Genomic DNA, 19,755 nt, shown 5'->3' with positions numbered 1-19,755 from the left:
TAATGATGTGACTACCTGCTTATTAAAAGACACCTAAACAATAATAGTCCAGCAGCAAGTCCTCAAAAAAGGCTTTAGTTTTCGAGATACCCCTACCCGAGGTAGAACAAATGACAACAATGATTTTTCTTTTCTTTAGGGTCTCCCATTAATTAAATTGATTGTCAAATTTTATTTTGGGGGAAAAAATGTTTTTTGGGTTGTTCTTTAGAACTACCTCAATCCCTGAAAAAGAGCCACATTTTACTAAAAAAATACTGAATAATAGTCCTTTAAACTTAGCTTCAGTTTAGACGGAAATTGTACTTTTTGGTGATAGGAACATAGGACTCAATCCCTTTTCTCTCATTTATCAGAAAAACAGAAATCCCTAAAAAATATACCATTACTGAATTGTCTAGGGTACTATTGAACACTAACCAGTATTTGTATGGAAATATCTGGTACAGTTCTATTGCAAATGAGATTTCTTTAGACATAGGCCTACCTCTTCTCTGATACAGTCAAATTCCAAATGGGGGATAAGTGGCATAATAGCCTATAAGTTAAGAATGCTCACTCTGATGGTCATTATATTTGGAGAGGGAAATACCAGGTGGCTGAACTACATCACCAAATAGTCAGAATAAGAGTAACCCAATACAATAAATTGTATTAGTTCTAAATTGCAAGCCTCTAAAACATAGGTGTAAATGGTACAGGTTTTATTGAAACTGGAACCTTAATTCAAAGTATAGCATACAAATCATCAAATAATTCAGTGAGAGGTCAAGTATATAGATACTAGAATATAATGTTAAATGTCAGGTTTCCTCAGAAACGTTAGGGTACACATTTTGACATTCTGCACAGCAGGTGCAGAACTCCGTACAGGGAAGGCCAACAGAGAGGCACTTGCACTTTCCACTCTCTCCACACTTTGCATCTTTGCAATACAAATAGTAATGTCTCTCACTTCTGTAGGTGCTGGGGGTTTTGTAAATAGCACTGGTTTAATGACCCCATCTCTGACAATCCACCCCTTGCCAACAGGACTCCATAACAAGGGTTTGGGTTCGGGCTGTGACACCATATCGCTGTCTGAAATATTGCTCTTTACATGTTGTTGAAATGCATCCTCTGTTGGCGGCAGATTTTCCGAGGCTGCATCTGTTGTTGATGCAATTATGAACCTCAGTTCATCCAAGTTTGTGCACATCAATCCAATTTCCTTTTTTCCATATAGCAAAAGCGCCAATTCTTTGGAGTCTTTGGTGAATGCTGTTGTCTTTCCTGTTCTGTAAAACTACTTTTGTGTGCCACAGCCAGTGAGTGCATGACATGCTGGTAGACATTTAGACATGTAGTTGCCGCCCAGCTTCAGGACCATCTCCAACTAAACGGCCTCTTTGAGAAATTCCAGTCCGGTTTCCGTTCCTCTCACAGCACTGAAACAGCTCTGGTCAGGGTCACAAACGACCTGCTGATGCTGATTGTCTTTCCTATTCTGTACAAATTACTTGTTGTGCCACAGCCAGTGAGTGCACGACATGCTAGTAGACAAGTAGATATGTCTTTTCCAATTTTCTCACATATGATGTTGATGGGGACATATCTCTCTCATTCCTTGGCCTGCATTTATGTACACTAGAGATGAATCAAACATGTATTTGCTTGCGTAATATATGAGCAGTACTTCCACACCTGTGTCATCAGACCTCACAATGATGCGGGAATATGACTCTGCAAGATGTATGGCATGGAGCACCATCCTTGTGACTGCCTCCTCCTGATCACTGTACAGTGATGTCAAACTGCTGACTCCTGCTGTGCAGATGCTCTTCACCTCCTCCTCTTCGTCAAATCCTGAGTGTAGTCTCTGTGGGGCAGCAGTGACAATGAAGTTGCTCACAAACATGCAGAGTGCAGTCTTGTTTCCACTACTCCTCAAGTACTTCCTGTAGTTTGGGACATTTGTTTTGCTTTAGGTTATAACACTTGTGTTATTCTTCAGAGATGGGTCCTCATTACAGATCTGCACTTTTGCCTAAACATTTGTTTTTAGGCCTTTCTCAAAGGCTTCAGTGGTCTGTGGAGTCCTCAGGTGGTCTGGGAGGGAATTCCACAGGTGAGGAGCAGCTGCAAGCCCGATCCCCCATTGTGCGGAGTTTGGTCCTGGGGGGGGGGGGGCGAAGCAGATGGTTTGTTGTGGAGCGGAGGTTGCGTGTGGAGGTTTGTGATGTGAGTAGTTATTTTAGGTATGAAGGAGCATTCCCACGGATGCAATCATGGGTGAGCAGTGAGATCTTGTATTCAATCCTGAATGAGACAGAAAGCCAGTGGAGGGAATGAAGGACGGGTGTGATGTGGTTGTACTTTCTCACCCTCATCAGGATCCTAGCGGCACTGTTCTGTACGTATTGGAGCTTCTGAAGGCTCCTGCTAGGAGTCCCGATGAGGAGAGCGTTACAATAGTCGAGCCTTGAGGAAACGAAGGCATGGACCAGGTATTCAGCATCTGACAGGAGTTTTGCAATGTTCCTGAGATGGTAGAAGGAGGTTTTGCACAGGTGTTTGATGTGGGTGTCAAAGGTCAGATGTCGGTCAAATCTTACACCCAGGTTGGTAACTGCTGTGGAGAGGGGTATGTTTTGGCCAGAAAAGGTGATGTGGGTCATGGGGGATGACTGGACCTGGTTTGGTGTGCCAACTAAAATAGTTTCTGTTTTGGAGCTATTTAGCTGCAGGAAGTTTTGATGCATCCAAGCCTTTATCTCCTCAAGGCAGGTGTTAAAGGATGTTGATGGGAACGGTGATGATGATGGTGACAGTGAGGATGCATGTGGGATAGGGTCTGTCTTTATATATAGCTGTGTGTCATCAGCGTAGCAATGGAATGATATTCCATGCTGGCTGATGACACAGCCAAGGGGCAGAGTGTACAGGGTGAACAGAGTGGGCCCGAGGACCGACCCTTGAGGGACACCACGGGTGACAGGGTGTGTCTGGGACCTTGCACCTCCCAATGAGACATACTCTGTTCTTCCAGACAGGTAGGACTGGAGCCAGCTCAGGGCGGAGTCAGAGAGTCTGATGGTGTATTGGAGGCGCTGAAGGAGGATGATATGGTCGACAGGGTCGAATGCTACAGTCAGATCCAGGAGGATGAGGAGAGATGGGAAACCAGTGTCAGCCGCCATCAGCAGGTCGTTTGTGACCCTGACCAGAGCTGTTTCAGAGCTGTGGGCGGAACGGAAACTGGACTGGAATTTCTCAAAGAGGCCGTTTAGTTGGAGATGATCCTGAAGCTGGGCGGCAACTACAATGATGTCACCAGCATGTCATGCACTCACTGGCTGTAGCACAACAAGTAGTTTGTACAGAATAGGAAAGACAACAGCATTCACCAATCTCAAGACCCATCTCAGCAAGCTCAAAGATCTGGCCCATTTTGGACTCTCTGCCAGCTTGGAAGAGTCTTTGCCAGTCGCAAGAGAATTGGCGCTTCTGCTATATGGAAAAAAGGAAATTGGACTGATGAAGCCTCAGAAAATCTGCCGCCAACAGAGGATGCATTTCAACAACATGTACAAAGAGCAATGTTTCAGATAGCGATGGTGTCACAGCCCGAACCCAAACCCTTTCTATGGAGTCCTGTTGGCAAGGGGTGGATTGTCGGAGATGGGGCCATTCAACCAGGGGACACATTGACAGAATGTCAAAATGTTTCCCCTAATGTTTCTGAGGAAACCTGACATTTAACATTATATTCTAGTATCTATATACTTGACCTCTCACTGAATTATTTGATGAATTGTATACTGTACTTTGAATTAAGGTTCCAGTTTCAATAAAACCTGTACTATTTACACCTATGTTTTAGAGGCTTGCAATTTAGAACTAATACACTTTATTGTATTGGGTTACACTTATTCTGACTATTTGGTGATGTAGTTCAGCCACCTGGTATTTCCCTCTCCAAATATAATGATCATCAGTGAGCATCCTTAACTTATAGGCTATTATGCCACTTATTCCCCATTCGGAATTTGACTGTATCAGAGAAGAGGTAGGCCTATGTCTAAAGAAATCTCATTTGCAATAGAACTGTACCAGATATTTCCATACAACTACTGGTAAGTGTTCAATAGCACACTACACAATTCAGTAATGGTATATTATTTAGGGATTTCTGTTTTTCTGATAAATGAGTGAAAAGTGATTGAGTCCTATGTTCCCATCACCAAAAAGTACAATTTCCGTCTAAACAAAAGCTAAGTTTACAGGACTATAATTCAGTATTTTTTTAGTTAAATAATTGTCTGACTATTTGGTGATGTAGGACAGCCACCTGGTTCATACCTCAGCAAATCTGAAGAGGAAAAGAGTTGTCATTCTCAAGTTATGGGCTTTCTTGTCACCTTTCCCATATTCGGCCTGGTCTAATTTGGCTCTTTTTCAGGGATTGGGGTAGTTTTAAAGAACAACCCAATAAACATTTTTTCCCCCCAAAATAAAATTTTACAACAATCAATTTAATTAATGGGAGACCCTAAAGATAAGAAAAATCATTGTTGTCATTTGTTCTACCTCGGGTAGGGGTATCCCAAAATCTGAGGACCCTTCCTGCTGGACTATAAGTGTCGCTATGCAACTGGGTGAGGCCACAAAGTATAGCACAGCATTATGCATTTGTTTACATGCCCACCGGAACCCTGAGGCATTACCAACAGATCAACGCACAATCAATCAATACAGGACATCTCTTTCTCCACATTAAGTGTTAGACATTATAATTGACTATTCTTGTCTGTCACATACTCTTCTTGTCTGTCACATAAGTGGCGCAACTGAAGCGGTATTGCGCTAAAGGGAAATTATTTTGACAAAAGAGATTTAAATTTGCCGGCTAACGGGAACTCTGACGTCGCCATTTTGTGTGCTTCGCGGATGCGCTCGGCTCCTCTCGACTGCTGCTTGGGTCTGCTCGGTCAGCTTCCGGATGAGGAAGCATTCATTCGACCAACTTACAGTAGATAAAATTACAAACATTTTGAACAGGGGCCATAATAGTGTAAATAATGTTTGTTTTGGCAGTTATAACTGAATGAAATGTGTTCTACTTTTTTACATCTGGGAAGTCATTTGCCTTCATCAGATGGAAAGTGTCTTGAACAACAACTTAAGTATTTCTTATTGCTATGCAGGGCATGCAAGCGAGCAAACACAAACAAGAACAAACAAAAAAGTGAAATGAAGAATAAAATTGAAATTGTACAATATAATATTGTGGTGTTTCATCTTATAATTCAGTCTAGAGCAGGGGTTTTCAAAGTGTGGGTAGGTGAGCCTCCCCTCAGAGAACATACGAACAGCCGCGACCCCCTCCCAATTATTATTGCTGTTATCATTATTATTATTATTATTGTTGTTGTTGTTATAATGCAGGGGTATTCAATTGCATTTCAAAGAGGTCCAGTAAGAGAAAATGTAATTAAATGTTCTGTTTTCGCTGTCTACCTTCCGCCATTTGAAATTACTCCGACTGTTTCTCTCCTCTTGTCGTGTCTCTGTGTGTGTTTGAATCTATCGTGCTGACTGCACCGATTTCATTGGCTGAGTAGCGTCACCTCCTTAAAACATTAAACAATAACTTTTTTAAACATTTTTATTTTTACGTTTTAAACATATTGTATAAAACTCCCCCACTACTTGGACTATTCCTTGCACCCCTCTAGAATAAGCCCGAATGGTCTCAACCATATTGCATCAGTAACGTGCACTTGTAGCGATCGGAAAATTGAGTGTTGTTCAGTTTGTGTGTTGTGGAACATGCGTGTCTGTGCATGAAAATATACCACACACCCAATTACAATTGCATGTTCAATTCACTACCCTGGAAGTTAATAAAGTTGTTAAAGTTGGAACAGCTTGTGGACAGCCGTTCTTCCTTGCATGTCAGTTGCCGACACCTTCTTACAGAGGACAGGCACATCTAGCTGCAGCACGACCCGTATATTTCCGCACGCCGTGTTCTCAAGACATATTTTTTTTAACATTTTCAACATGGTGGATAAATCCTTATATGCTCCCGGTAACACACTGAACGTCAACTTTGCCTCCTTATTACACTCACCCCTACTTTAGTGGGAACAATGAGTATAGGAGGAATAAACGCAGATCATCCTCTGGCTGCAGCCTTGACCGGTACTTGCTTTTGATCAAAGTCAATGCGGAAAACCTTCACTCACACAGGTAGGTGGAGGTGAAGGGAATGACCACTTTTACAGCCTTTTTGGCGAGGTGGGGGAATTCGGTCTCCACAGACAGCCACAAGTGGGCAAGTGTCACTTTACTCGTCTTTTTCTCGTTCTTTTGTGTCTCACGCTGCGCCTCCCCTGAAGCTCTCTGGCGCCCCCCAGGGGAGGCGCGCCTCACACTTTGAAAACCACTGGTCTAGAGAATGCACCAGACAGCATCTACAGTAAGACCTGCAAAAATCTTTTCTTTTCTAGGGGGAGGCCCCCCAAACCCATCGTGCCATTTCGTCCATGCACATTTTTCAGGGCAATCTCTATTGGGCTCAGGGCCATCTGTAAATTAGCTTAGATGGCCCACAGGGCCATCTCCCAAAACCCTTAATGTCACGCACTGAAACAGTAGATATTTTTCATGAAACCATATAGCGCTTCACATAATAAAATATACAAGGGCTGTAGCCTGATATTTATTATATGCTTTAGGAGCTGTTTGTGTTTGTTGTACAATGTATAGGTGTGTTTTGTAGAGTGTATGTGTGCGTTGTACATTCTGTAGGTGTGTGTGTGTGAGAGTTGATGTGCCGGGCAGACAGGCGGGTCTCAGTAGCTTAAGCTTAATTTCCTTACAGACCGTCCCTCAGACAGTGAAAATGGGCCCTTATTGCTCCTCCACCCGCACCCTCAGCACTGGCTCCCCGCAGGGCTGCGTGCTGAGCCCTCTACTCTACACACACGACTGCTCTCCCATTCAACCCTCCAACTCCATTATCAAATTTGCAGATGACGCCGCTGTGGTCGGCCAAATATATAAGGGAGACGACGAGTCGGCATACAGAGACGAGATCCTGAAGCTGTCTGCGTGGTGTTCAGCAAACAATCTGTATCTGAACACAAGCAAAACAAAAGAAATCATCATAGACTTCAGAAAGCACCGTCCAGAACACGCCCCCCTTCACCTCAATGGAGAGAGAGTGGAGAGGGTCTCCACCTTTAAGTTCCTGGGGGCTCACATTTCGGAGAGCATCAGCTGGACAGCACACACCACTGCAGCAGTTAAGAAGGCCCAGCAGCGACTACACTTCCTGCGGGTGCTTCGGAGAAACCGACTGAACAAGAAGCTGCTGGTGTCCTTTTACCGGGCGACAATCGAGAGCGTGCTGTCATACTCCATCTCTGGGTGGTATGCAGGATGCTCAGCTGCGGACAAGAAAGCCCTGCAGAGAGTGATCAGGATGGCAGAGAAAACCATCGGCTGCCCCCTGCCCTCTCTGGAACACATCTCCTCCTCCCGCTGCCGCAACAGAGCTAACAAAATCATAAAGGACAGCTCTCACCCAGGTCACAGACTGTTCTCTCTCCTGCCTTCTGGGAGGAGATACAGGAGCTTCAAGTCACGGACAAACGGACTCAAAAACAGTTTCTAGCCCTGGGCCGTTAGGCTGCTCAACCACCACACATAATGCAATAACCGTAATCATTCTCACACATACAAACACTTTAATGCAATTTATATACTATTTTCATATCAATATTTTTAACTATTTATTCCCCCGTATGATTGTATGTTGTCTGTCCTATTGCCGTGTTTTTTTAGTGTTATGCATTTGTTTGTATTTTTTGCACACCGGGACAGAATTGCGCTCTGAATCTCGTTATACTCTGTGTATAATGACAATAAAAGTCTTTAACTTTTAACTTAACTTAAGGCAGTATTTAACATATAAATGGTCAAACATGGTACATTCTCCGTTATCCTACGAGCTCCACGTTCGAGGCAATGTTGCATCACATTGGATATGCGCTTAAGTTGTCCTGGATTGGAATTTTTTCGATCATTTCCCTAGGAGGAGTTTGCAAAAATGTGCTCGCAAGAATGCAAAATTCATGAAGTTCGGAGAAACTATATGTGACTACCACACAATAGGGGGCGCTACTGAGCAGTTTTAAAAAAAAAATTCCGATCTTTGTTTAGTTTTTTACATTCTCGAAAAGGCTGTGGGCTATGACGTGTGTCCCAAGTTTTGCGTTCCGAAGCACATTTTAGCACATCATGAAAAAAAAAGTAGAGGCCACGCCCACATTCGTCATTCGCTGCGACACCTTAGATATAAGTTCATACTCACCGCCAGAGTATGTCTATAAAAAAAAATTGTATTTCGTCCATCCGTTCTTGAGTTATACATTTGTGGTGTTTTTGGCGCCCCCTATTGTCCAAATAGTGCTTTGGTGTGCCTATTCCCCAAGACAGACTGAACCTATCCACCAAAATATGTGATATTTGGATGCATTGTTGATGAGTTATGAGCATTTCTTTCTAAGCCCCGCCTTTTTGCAAATACGTTTTCATTAATGGCGGCCATATTTATCGACTGAACATGCTCATCTGACACTCCAACGATGCTGTATACTAAGTTTGGTGTTGAAAAACAAAAAATTGAAATTTAAGCTAATATTTAACTGTTTTTAAAATCATGCTCATTAAAAAAAATGTCAGGTCATTCAGAGTTATGGTGCAACTTTGTACATTTTTCCAAAAATGTAAATGGCCATAGGTGGCGAGAAAAAAAAACAGTCTCGAAAAATAAAAAGGTAAAGTTTATATTGTTATATTTGGAGTCTTTGTGTGCACATACTTGATGTGGTGCAGGATCTCCTGGCAGTAGTCGTGGTACTGGTTGAGCCAGTGCATGATCTGCAGCGGGGCCACCAGGAACACGGGGGTGAACGGCTTCCCCAGCGCTGTCTGAAGCACACAAACATCGTTTTAAGTTATTCTAAAACATTAAATGACCAAAAGTAAACCATGTTTTAGAACTCATTGCGTTTTTTCCTTTACATACCAGTGCTCTTTCCCTCTGATACAGCAACATTAGCAGCCCCTAAGAGGAAAGAGATGATTGACTGATTTTATATATGGATATCAAATCCAAGGGATAAGATGTAGAAGTGCAAACACGGATTTCCAACTTGGTCCCTGAGGTTATAAAAGAACGGGACAGACCATCACATAAAACAAGAACAAGTCAAGAGTCTGAAACGGGTCTGTTTTCTGAGTCAAAACTAAACATGCAGCGTTCAGTTTTTATTCTCTGGAACAAACAACAACAGGCGCAGGATCTGCCTGAACCTCTTGTCATTTTGACGCGGCTCAGTTTAAGATCATCCCTTCTGACATGTATTAACGCGCAGCTGCTTACCGTGTGGTGGTCGGCGTGCAGGTGTGAGATGAAGACGGTGGAGATCTTGGACAGAGCTTGGTCCACGGCGTCTCCGTAGTGTCTGCAGAGCTGCCCGAAGGTCCCCTCCCCACAGTCCAGCATCAGGGATTGACTCGGGCTACACAGAGAGAGGACATGAGGACAGGGTTTGTTTTGATTGTGGAGTTACTCCAGCAACGGAAATTGTATCAATTTTTTATTCAAAGCTTGAATAAAAAACAAATCAAAATGCATTACATTGCCTCACCTTTAAGGCCTTATCCCTACCTACAGCACTATTTCTGTAAGCATAGCTTTTCCATGTGCTTTGGCCTCTTTTATGTCTGAGAAAATGGAGTGAGTGGAATAGTATTGCCATGTGGACAGGGGAAACTAACTTTTTAGGTGTGTACAGTACAGTCAAAGTGTACGCCTTTCCTGTGTGAAAAGGCCACTTTTTTACATGTTTGAAAAATCCACATATGCAGAACCATTATAATGAAAAACAGAAGTGACACAAAGCACTACTGAGTTTTGACTGCTGATACATTATAACAGTGGTTCTCAAATGGGGGTACGCAGACCCCTAGGGGTACGTTGGAGTACTGCAGGGGGTACGTGAGATTTATTTTCGTTTAATGAAAAAAACTAAACAAGTAATACATTTAAACAAACTACTAATCGTAGATTAACTACTTTATTCAAAAGTTTACAGTAATTCTGGATAATAAAATGGGAACAATAAACGGGATACTCTCTTTTCCTCTCCCTCTCCTGACAGCCCGTCAGCTCAGGCAGCTCGCTGAAGAACCTGTAATAAGTGACCCGACAGTAAATAAACATATTTATAACTAGTTTAGCTAGTTCCAGAGTAGATCAAATAGCTAATTGTGATGTTCTAACTCTTAGTATGTGTTTTGCTCCGCTCACCGCTGCAGGTGATCATGTAGAGCTGCGTGTGTCTCCTTCAGCAGCAGCTGATCTCTCTCTCCCGTCCAATTATACTTCACTCGCGTTTATGTTTATATCCATCAGATCCAGCTAGTTCTAGTTAAATATATGACTGCCTGCTTATCAAAGGAAACCTAAACAATAAACGTTGTTTGGCAACAGGGTGTGGCCGCAAAGTATAGTGCAGCATTATTCATTTGTTTATATGAGCGGTTATAGGTATAAATGCTCTATGTTTTTTTCTCTTCATTCCCCACGCCCCAACATTTTAGGAAAAGTAACGAAGTTTGAGCAGTGTGGGTTTTATATTACCAGAGTTACACATATTTCAAAACGCAAAGAGTAATAACTGCAGTTGCCTCCCTGTCAGAATGACAAAGAACCTCAGTGAAGCACAAGCCCATGTTTCTCAATAAATTGTAAGTACAACTTATTGAAAAGATCAGTTCAATGCAACTAATGTCATCTTAGTGTTATTGCATGATGTTAACATTGGTTTGCCATGAATTTAGTGATGGATTGTAAACATTTGAAATGTAGCATTTAAATGTTTCTCATGTTGTTGTTTTCATAAATCAGACACTGACAGTGCAGCGCTGTACTGTATCTCTTTATAAAGGCTTTTCCCCCCTAACAATTTTTTTTTGCTGATCAGGGGGTACTTGGCTCAATTTCTTTTTCAAAGGGGGTACATTATTGAAAAAAGTTTGAGAACCACTGCATTATAAGACTGAGGATTGAGACTCAGGCTGATAGGTGTGTGTTTGTGAGAAAGAGAGAAGGGAGGTTGTGAAAACAAAGTGATATGTTTTATTTTAAAACTTTGTTTTGGTCTTTTCTTTTGATAACTATATTGAAATGTAGATTTTTTTTCATGGTCTCGTCTTAGTCGTGGCAAGAAAGGTTGTTGAGGGACATGTTTTGTCATGTTCTTGTCGGAGTGGCAGTATTCTATTGGCCTGAAATCCCAAAATGTGCATGGTTTTAATTATTTATTCAAGTTTAGTTTTAATCAACATTATTCTAAGGTGTGATTTTATAACGATCATTGCATGATGTTTTACTTGTGTTGTGTGGTTTTTAATGGAGTGATTATTGCATGATTTTATCTGTGAATCTTGTTTGTATTTCTTGGGATTGACATTTATTGACATTATTGAAACCGGCTGCGTCTGACTGGACAAACCCCCATAGCGCACCATTGGCCGATAGTGCAAGGCATTTTGCTTTTAAGCAATCAGACACAGCTGAGAAAGGAGGAAAAAGACAGGAAGAGGTGCAAGGAGAGGAACGAACGGAGAAGCGAAGAGAAAGGAAAGCGGAAACCAGGAGCAGAGCAGAGGAAAGACGGCAGAGACGCTGGGAGCAATGGGACCGGGGGAGACCACATACAATGCTTGAAAACAGCTAAGTAAAGGGAAGTCACCCGACAAACCTAGCTGTTTGTCTGTGTCCTGTTATTGCTGTTGAGCGTCTGTGTCTGCGCCACTGAGGGTTTTTTCTCTCTCTCTCACCCCCGCCGCATCAGTGTTGCAGAGTGGAGGAGTGACGAGAGGCGGAGCCTAGGAGAGACGCCGAGGAGGACGAGGCAGCGAGTCTTGACGGATTGACTCGGTGACAAGCCCCTCCCCCCCGTGTGGAATATTACTGGACTCTGCCATTGACAGTATTCTTAAAGACAATAATTCTGCTTGGTCTCGGTTCCAACCAGTTTTACCTGGGAGTGTTATTTTAGCTATTTTAACTAGTATTGTCTACTTTTGTATTATTACCTTGTTGTTTTTAATCATTTTTATAAATAGATCTATTTTAGTATTTAAACTGTAATTTATTGAGTATAATAAATTACCTAAAATCTGTCCTGTGGTACTTTCTTCTTTGACGGTGGAAATTAGTTGCTGGTATATAGAAAGGAACCTCACACTAGCGTGTGACATTCTCGTTGAGGAAATGTTCACACCAAGGGAAGGAAATAATAAACTGTCAGTGGCGTTTCTATATGTACAAAAGTGGTGGGGCACAGAAAACTTAGATGTCTATATATAAGCTTCTGCAGTGAGGTTCATGGCTGGTGAGGCACTGGCACTGACTCTTCAGGTTTACAAATATAATATTTTGACCTAAATCAAAATATAATATTTTCAAAAGCTTTTTTTGTCTGATGCTTCGATTAATTTTAAACAGACAGTTCAACAAAAGGATACCCAAAAAATGTAATTTTATCATTTAAATGTTGAATTGTTCTCTCTTAGTGAGATCCCATTTTCAATAAAATTGCGGTCTTACCTTGACTTGAAGATGAAGTCCATTTGGCTATCCTTCTGGACAAAAATCTCTATTACTTGTTTGTAAAAGTCCTCCTTATCTTCTTGTAGTTTCAAAAGTCTATCATAAGTCTAATCTGTAGATTTATGATTCGAAAATGATAAAAGTAGGGTAGACATGTGGATATTATCCGGCTGAACAAAACGTGCATTTATCTAACAGGTACGTTTCCCACAGATCTTATTTTGAGCTATTTTCTAAAATCCTATGGAGAAATCTCATTGCTATTTGTGGAGGGAACCCATGCGCAGCTTACTTCCTGGTTTTGGGACGCGTCTCTCTCCTCCTCTTCACACACCACACTTTTCGCGGCACACGTACTTACAGCCAATCAGCTCTGAATGATGTGAGATGAGGTATGGTGGGGATGGCAGCACTCTGCCCCTATGGTCATTATTTTTTTGCCACACACATTAAATAGGACAATACTCTGAGCAAGCGCAGTGTAGTTTTTACAGTCACCGTTCACTTAGACAGTGAGAGGGAGGGCATGATCGGGTTCTGTCCCACATGGCTCTAAACAGCTCAATAAGAACACAGACTAAAACAGCAATGTACAGACGAATCAGATGATTAAACATGATATTAAAATATATTTTACATATTTTTTTATTTATTTTTTGCATTTTTTTGTAATCATTATTTTTAATACTTTCTGCTGACACTAGGTGGGGCTGTGCCCCACCTGCACCTAATGAACAGTTGCCACTGTAAACCGTGCACATAACACGTCGGTTTGCTTATCTAAAGCCAGTTGAGTAAATGTTTTAGCTCTATGAAACCTGATGTACTTATATGATTCTGTTTTCTTCAAGTTTGTATTTTGTTGGTCGAATGCACTTATTGTAAGTCGCTTTGGATAAAAGTGTCTAACAAGTGACATGTAATGTAACATAAGCTAAAATGACCACCATTTTATGCAATTTCTCTGAAATAATCATATGAAGCGTGTTATAGCTTTAGTCAGGGCCAAGTGGATGTTTGTGTGCCGGATGAAAGGTTGGACATAATGGGATGATTTGCAGGTGCAATCCAAGTTCAAATATTAAAAGTACATTATTTTATAACCTGTGATCAATACCTGATATTCACTAAAGTGCCACTGACGTTTCTGATCTTCATCGGAAGAGCGGATCCTGTTCCCAAGAAAACAACCTCGAAGGATTTCTCTCTTTGCCCTGCAGATAGAAAAAGATACACGATTAAACTCTTTTTTTCCGCCAAGACCATCCACTTAAAAAGTAGGAAACAGTTTTTCAGGCTTTGAAGTAAGAAACATCCCTTCTGTGCTTTTAGAGAGGAGAACTCACCAGAACGCTGAGCAGCGGCAGTGGAGCAAATCTCCCTGCACTTGTCCACTTCCTCCAGAAAGTTTGGGACCTCCGACGCCTCTTTCACAAACTCCTCCGTGTTGCAGGAGGGGATGGCGTCTCTAACGAATGAGAAACAGAGTGAGGAGGAGGAGGAGGAGGAGGAGGAGGAGGAGGAGGAAGAAGACACACACCACTGCCTGCAACAACACTGGCAGGGGATTCTTCCTCTACATAACAAAAACAGAGAGGAGAAAACACTGACACTTGTAATACGAGGTGAAGAAGAAAGAGGAAGAGAGCGGCCGAGTGCAATGGTCCATTCCAGATTGTTTTCTGTGACAAGGCAGCAGAGTAATGTCGGCTAAATTGGGGGGATTGAAGGATAGACTGACCTTTGCCACTCCATTACGGGTCTGAGCTGGAACTTGAGCAGACACTGGGCTCTGACGCTGGAGACGTGCAGCGCTGCCTCGGCCTCCTGGGGATGAGACCAAAGCTTTTCATGTTTTCTTATAAACTACTTTTTATGGACCATACTTGAGTTATCCCTTTGTGAAGACTGCTTTCCAAGCCATAGGGAATATAGTTATAGAAAGCCACTGCAGTAAATCCTGTCCTGAAACTTTATATATATTTATTAGTATTTCACTGAGCCAACCCCAAGGAAGGACAATACATAACACTGTTTATTTTATTTATGCTATTCTACACTATTTTCTTGTCTCTCAGATACAAGGAGAAATTGCCATTGGCTGATAAATGCTGTTGCTAAGAACACTTAAAATATTTAGTTTGCCTAAATAGGTTGTTCATTGTTTACAATCTTTTTTGATGTTGTGCAGAAAACTATTCATTTGATACATTAAAAAAGTGCATTAATGCAAATTAAGTGAAGAGCTATTGAAGCAGACAGAGACGATATCCTCCTAAATGAATGTTCATTTAACTGCAGCAATTTTGTGAAATTTAGTATTATTAATAATATGAAAATAAATAACATTCCTCTCTGAATATTGCCATCAGCCATTGAAAAACCCATTTCCATAACAAAACTGAGATAAAAGAAATTAAATATTTACAAGGGTCAAAACCTAAAATATGATAATATTTATTTTCAAATGAGAGCGGATTTTGCTGAAGTAAAAAAATCGTCATCATCATTTTTGGGTCATTTTATATAAATCATTTTTACCGTGACTTAAATGTATTATAGCTGCAATCAAGCATTCCTTTAATTATCAAATAACATCAATCCCTTTAACCAATTGACAAAAGCTCATATTTAGACACAGCTACATCTAGTGGATTTTTTTCAAATAACACACCTAAACCGAGGGGGAGAGATAGCTCCAATCGGTTAAGTTGAGTTCAACACGTTTTTAAATAAATGTAGTTCCTCAAATTGTGCTTTACAGACAGTTCAGCAGAACACTAAAAGGGATACATCTTACTCTACCAATTATTTTCCAATCAATCTCTTAAAAAAATGGCAGAAAATTATAAAAGGCAGAAGTTATATTTCACACAGGCTCCGCCCTCTACTGGGCTCTATGGGTACTACTCTCATCAATGACACGCGAGCATTCACACACTGAAGTGTATAAACGTAGCCGGCCAATCAGGGCGAGCCTACCTGAATGCGCGCGCAGGCACACAGTATATAACGCATATAACGACTGTCATCCTTTTCTCTTCAGCGAGCAGGACAACACCTGACAGAGAAAAGTAAAACATTTGAAAGAAGAGGACTCATGGAGTCGCCATGTCTAGACACCCGGGCCTGTCCTTCCTGGCCTGGCTTGGCTTAATAGCGGGCGCCGATCCCCACCACCTCTGTTTCGAGTGTTTAGGGGGACCAGGATATGGTCGAGGCGGTGCCATTCACGTTCGCCATTCCAGCGGGGCGGATGTTAATCCACAGCGTTAATACGAAGGCGCGCGGCAAAGCGAGAGTGGCCGCAGTGCTTTCAAGGACCTCGGCAGAAAATCGGCCCTTTGGAAGGTTTGGCGGAGGAGAGGACCACCAGAGAGTACCACAGCTTCTTAGCTGCGGCTCCACAGCTCCTGGCATGTCCCTTAAAACACAGTTTTATGGGGAATGGAAGCTCAGCTGTTTACTGACAGAAGGGGTGGAAAGGATACTGCGACTGGGTTACTCACTCCAGTTCTGCAGCGTCCCTCTTCCATTCATGGGTGTAAGAGAGGCAAATCTATCATCCTAGGAAGAGATAGGTTTCCTTTCAACAGAAAGCAGGCCCTGTTGCAAGAACGGTGGGTTACGTATTGTAACCCTAGTTCTCGAGTGATGTATGTGTGAAAATGCATTCAATAAAAACGATTGCATTTATCCCAGAGTAAGAGTCATCTCTCTCCACATTTCCCCATAATGTCTCGTTGAAATCGGCGAGATCCGTTTCATACGATGTTGAGTGGGGAATGAGACACGATTCCCCACTCGCCGACTCAGTTGTAACTCCAGTAAATGAGGCAGCCAGTGGGCGCGCTCATGTGAGTGTGATAAACCGTGGGAAGTGCTGTCAAAGCGCTATGCGGGTACAGGGACATTATGGCCGGCGTTTTGTCAGAAAACACACCTCGCCTAGTGTAATAGCTCCGATTGATGCATTTCCCCGTCTGTGTGAAGACGGCATTATGACGGGGCGCGCCGCCCCCCGAGAGCGTGCCGCGGTGCGTTCACGGACCTCAGTAGAAAATCGGCCCTTTCTGTGTCAGCCCCCCATGGGCCAATCTTCCTTTTATGGAAGGTTTGGCAGTGGAATGAAAATGGGCTTTACTCTGTGTACTTCCTGGTTCCCAAGAAGACAGCAGAATTCAGACCCATTCTGGATCTTTGCAGCCTGAATCAACATATTGCCTGCAAAAAGTTCCATATGTAAACCAATTGCTGGAACTAGGGCAGCCGGCTGATTGGTTCACAACCATCGACCTGAAGGACGCTTACTTTCATGTCGAAAATTGCTCCAAAGCACAGAAAGTATTTGCGTTTTGCCTTCCAGGGGGCTGCTCACCTCGTGGTACCGCTGGGGTTACTGCATATGTGTCGCCTGCAGAGGTGGTTTGCCGGCCTTCATTTAGATCCCAAGAGGCACAAACAACGTCTTGGCTCCTGAGAGGGACAGGCTGAGACAAGGTTATTCAGACTATCCAGGCAGCAAGAGCAGGATCCACCACAGCCTGTTACAGGATGAAGTGGTTGGGATTCCAGCGGTGGTGTGAAGAAAGGAGTCTAGAGACTCTATCATGTACGTTGGGCTCTATTCTGTCCTATTTTGGTGGACAAGGGGCTTGCTCATTCCACAATTAAAGTGTATGCAGCAGCCATCTCGTCCTGCCATGAGGGATTTTGCGGCAGGTCAGCCTTTAGTCAACCGCTTATGGTGCGTTTTTTGCAGGGGGTCAGGAGACAGTGCCCAGTAGTGCATGTCTCCACCCCGCAATGGGATCTGCCGTTGGTGCTTGAGGCTCTGGTCACACAACCATTTGAGCTCTCCTCCCTGAAGGCACTATTATTGAAAACAGCCTTGCAGCTTGCCTTGACTTCAGCCAAGAGATTGTGCGAGCTGACCGCTCTGTTGGTGCACCCGAGTTGCTTGTTGATTCGGGGTGACCGTAGCGGGGCGACACTCAGACCGAACCCCTCCTTTGTTCCCAAGAACCAAAGGAGTTTGTTCAGGTTGAGGGCTATACAGTTAGACGGCTTTAGTCTTCCACCCCATATTGGGGACAGGGAGGCTAAATTGCACCTCCTCTGCCTGGTGCATGCGCTGGCATGTTATGTAGGGCGTACGGCTTCCATTAGGCGCACTGAACAGCTGTTTGTATGCTTTGGGGATGGTTTGGCCGGTAAAGCTCTGCCCAAGAAACGCCTGACAGGATGGCTCTTCGAGTGCATTTCACATGCCTATGGTCAGGCGGGGAGAGCCTTCCCCACTGGGGTCCATGCACACTCTACACGTGGTATGGCTGTATCAACAGCCTTGTTAAATGGCGTGAGTGTGGAGGACATACTGTATTTATGGTGGCGTCTTGGTCTACGCCAGGCCCCTTCACAAGGTTTTATCTTTTGGACATGTCTGGCTCCTTTTCATCGTCTGTGCTTGCTGGGGCAACACAGGACAGGTTAAGGGGGGGGGGGCTGTAGGTCAGTAGGTATCTGACCCCCCCCCCCCCCGGACATAATGCACTTATGTTTTCCCATGCTCCTTAGGGACCCGGGAAACATGGTGCGCAGTAAGCCCCATGGTGGGGAGAGCCTTCCCCACTATCGTCCATGCACACTCTCTACACGAGGTAAGCGTGTGTGAGTGTGGGGGACATGGTGCACTTAAGTTCTCCCCATGCTCCGTAGGGACCTGGGAAACGTGGTGTGCAGAGTTACTCACTTGCGCTGGCACCTGCAGGGTGGAGCTATGGGCTTATTCAGACCAATTAGGCTCTACCCAGCCAAGTAAGCTGCGGCCCCGACTTCTCCACGGTCACAACCGGATGAGAGGAAGTTGGGGTGCGGTGGCTGTTAACAAAAGGCCAGTCAGGGGCAGTGTGATGGGTCGGTGTTTTAGAGGACAAGGGGTTTATCCATCGGGGCTCCACCCACTGTACCCATAGATTCCAGTAGAGGGCGGAGCCTGTGTGAGATATAACGGGGGGTTACGTATTGTAACCCTAGTTATATGAGCACAGGCGGAGCACTCTACCTAGGGGCCCTGTCTTTCCTATGCCGCTCGCTGAAGAGGGTGTAGGATGACAGTCAGGAGGCGTGGCCGCCTTATATACTGTGTGCCTGCACGTGCATTCAGGTAGGCTCGCCCTTATTGGCCGGCTGCGTTTATACAACTTCAGTGTGTGAACGCTCGCGTATCATTGATGAGAGTAGTACCCATCGAGTCCAGTAGAGGGCTCCGCCTGTGCTTATATAACTAGGGTTACAATACGTAACCCCCGTTATTAGACTCCATGGAGACATTTACAAATATATTTTTTTTATCCTTTATGTTTGTATATTCTTATTTTTTTGTCCAATTTAGTCTATAAAAAAGGTATAAAACACAGAAAATAAGTTAATGCAAATATTAGAGAAGCTGGAATCAGTGAATCTTGATGAATGCTTACTAATTTCTGCATAATAAAACAATGCGTATTGTTTTGTGTTACCTTTGTTTTAAAAGTCTTGAGCTCTGGAAAGATCTCCGGGTGGATCATGTTCAGCTGGGCTTGGATTTTGTGACTTCTAACGTTGTGGACCGTGCAATTGTGTTCATTAAGGATCAGATGTTCAGTGGTGGAGGGGAATCTGCAGAAACACAGGAAACTGTTAAAGGTGGGGGGGGGGGGCTTCAGGTGAATGGGGTCTTTTAACTAATAGATATCTCCATGAATTTCCCCAATTAATGACTTACATTCAGACACTTTTCTTTGTTCAACAATATTTTTTAAATGTTATTTTAAATACTTAAATCAAGCTCAAACAGAAATGTGAACATTGGATAAAGTCAGGTTCAACATTCTAGTTACATTTGCTGACATATTAGAGTTAAAATGTTAAGAGTTTAGACTGCCTTCAAAGATATGTTTTGTAAAATTCCTACAATTTGCAAGACCCTAAAAGGTAAATGGAGTTATATATCTTCAAGAAATGTCCCCAGTTCATAACCTGTAATACAATAATACGAGTTTAGTATGCTAATTATGCAAACGTTTAATGAATTTAGT

At 43.1% G+C, this 19,755-nt stretch overlaps 1 protein-coding gene across 2 annotated transcripts in view; it reads right to left on the bottom strand.

Moving 5' to 3' along the window:
* The window catches only part of elac2 (elaC ribonuclease Z 2), a 31,513-nt gene that overhangs the window by 5,789 nt on the left and 5,969 nt on the right, over nt 1-19,755 (bottom strand). For both annotated transcript variants that reach the window (XM_079646893.1, XM_079646892.1), the window contains 7 exons: nt 19,198-19,336; nt 14,418-14,503; nt 14,023-14,144; nt 13,794-13,890; nt 9,437-9,575; nt 9,080-9,118; nt 8,873-8,982 (listed from right to left, as the gene is read on the bottom strand). In XM_079646893.1, the coding sequence (XP_079503019.1) occupies nt 8,873-8,982; nt 9,080-9,118; nt 9,437-9,575; nt 13,794-13,890; nt 14,023-14,144; nt 14,418-14,503; nt 19,198-19,336 (732 nt within the window). The remainder of the gene's footprint in view (nt 1-8,872; nt 8,983-9,079; nt 9,119-9,436; nt 9,576-13,793; nt 13,891-14,022; nt 14,145-14,417; nt 14,504-19,197; nt 19,337-19,755) is intronic.

This window comes from Notothenia rossii (assembly GCF_949606895.1).
Source record: "Notothenia rossii genome assembly, chromosome: 8".
Classification (NCBI taxonomy): domain Eukaryota; kingdom Metazoa; phylum Chordata; class Actinopteri; order Perciformes; family Nototheniidae; genus Notothenia; species Notothenia rossii.
This window is presented reverse-complemented; position numbering and strand designations above follow the sequence as displayed.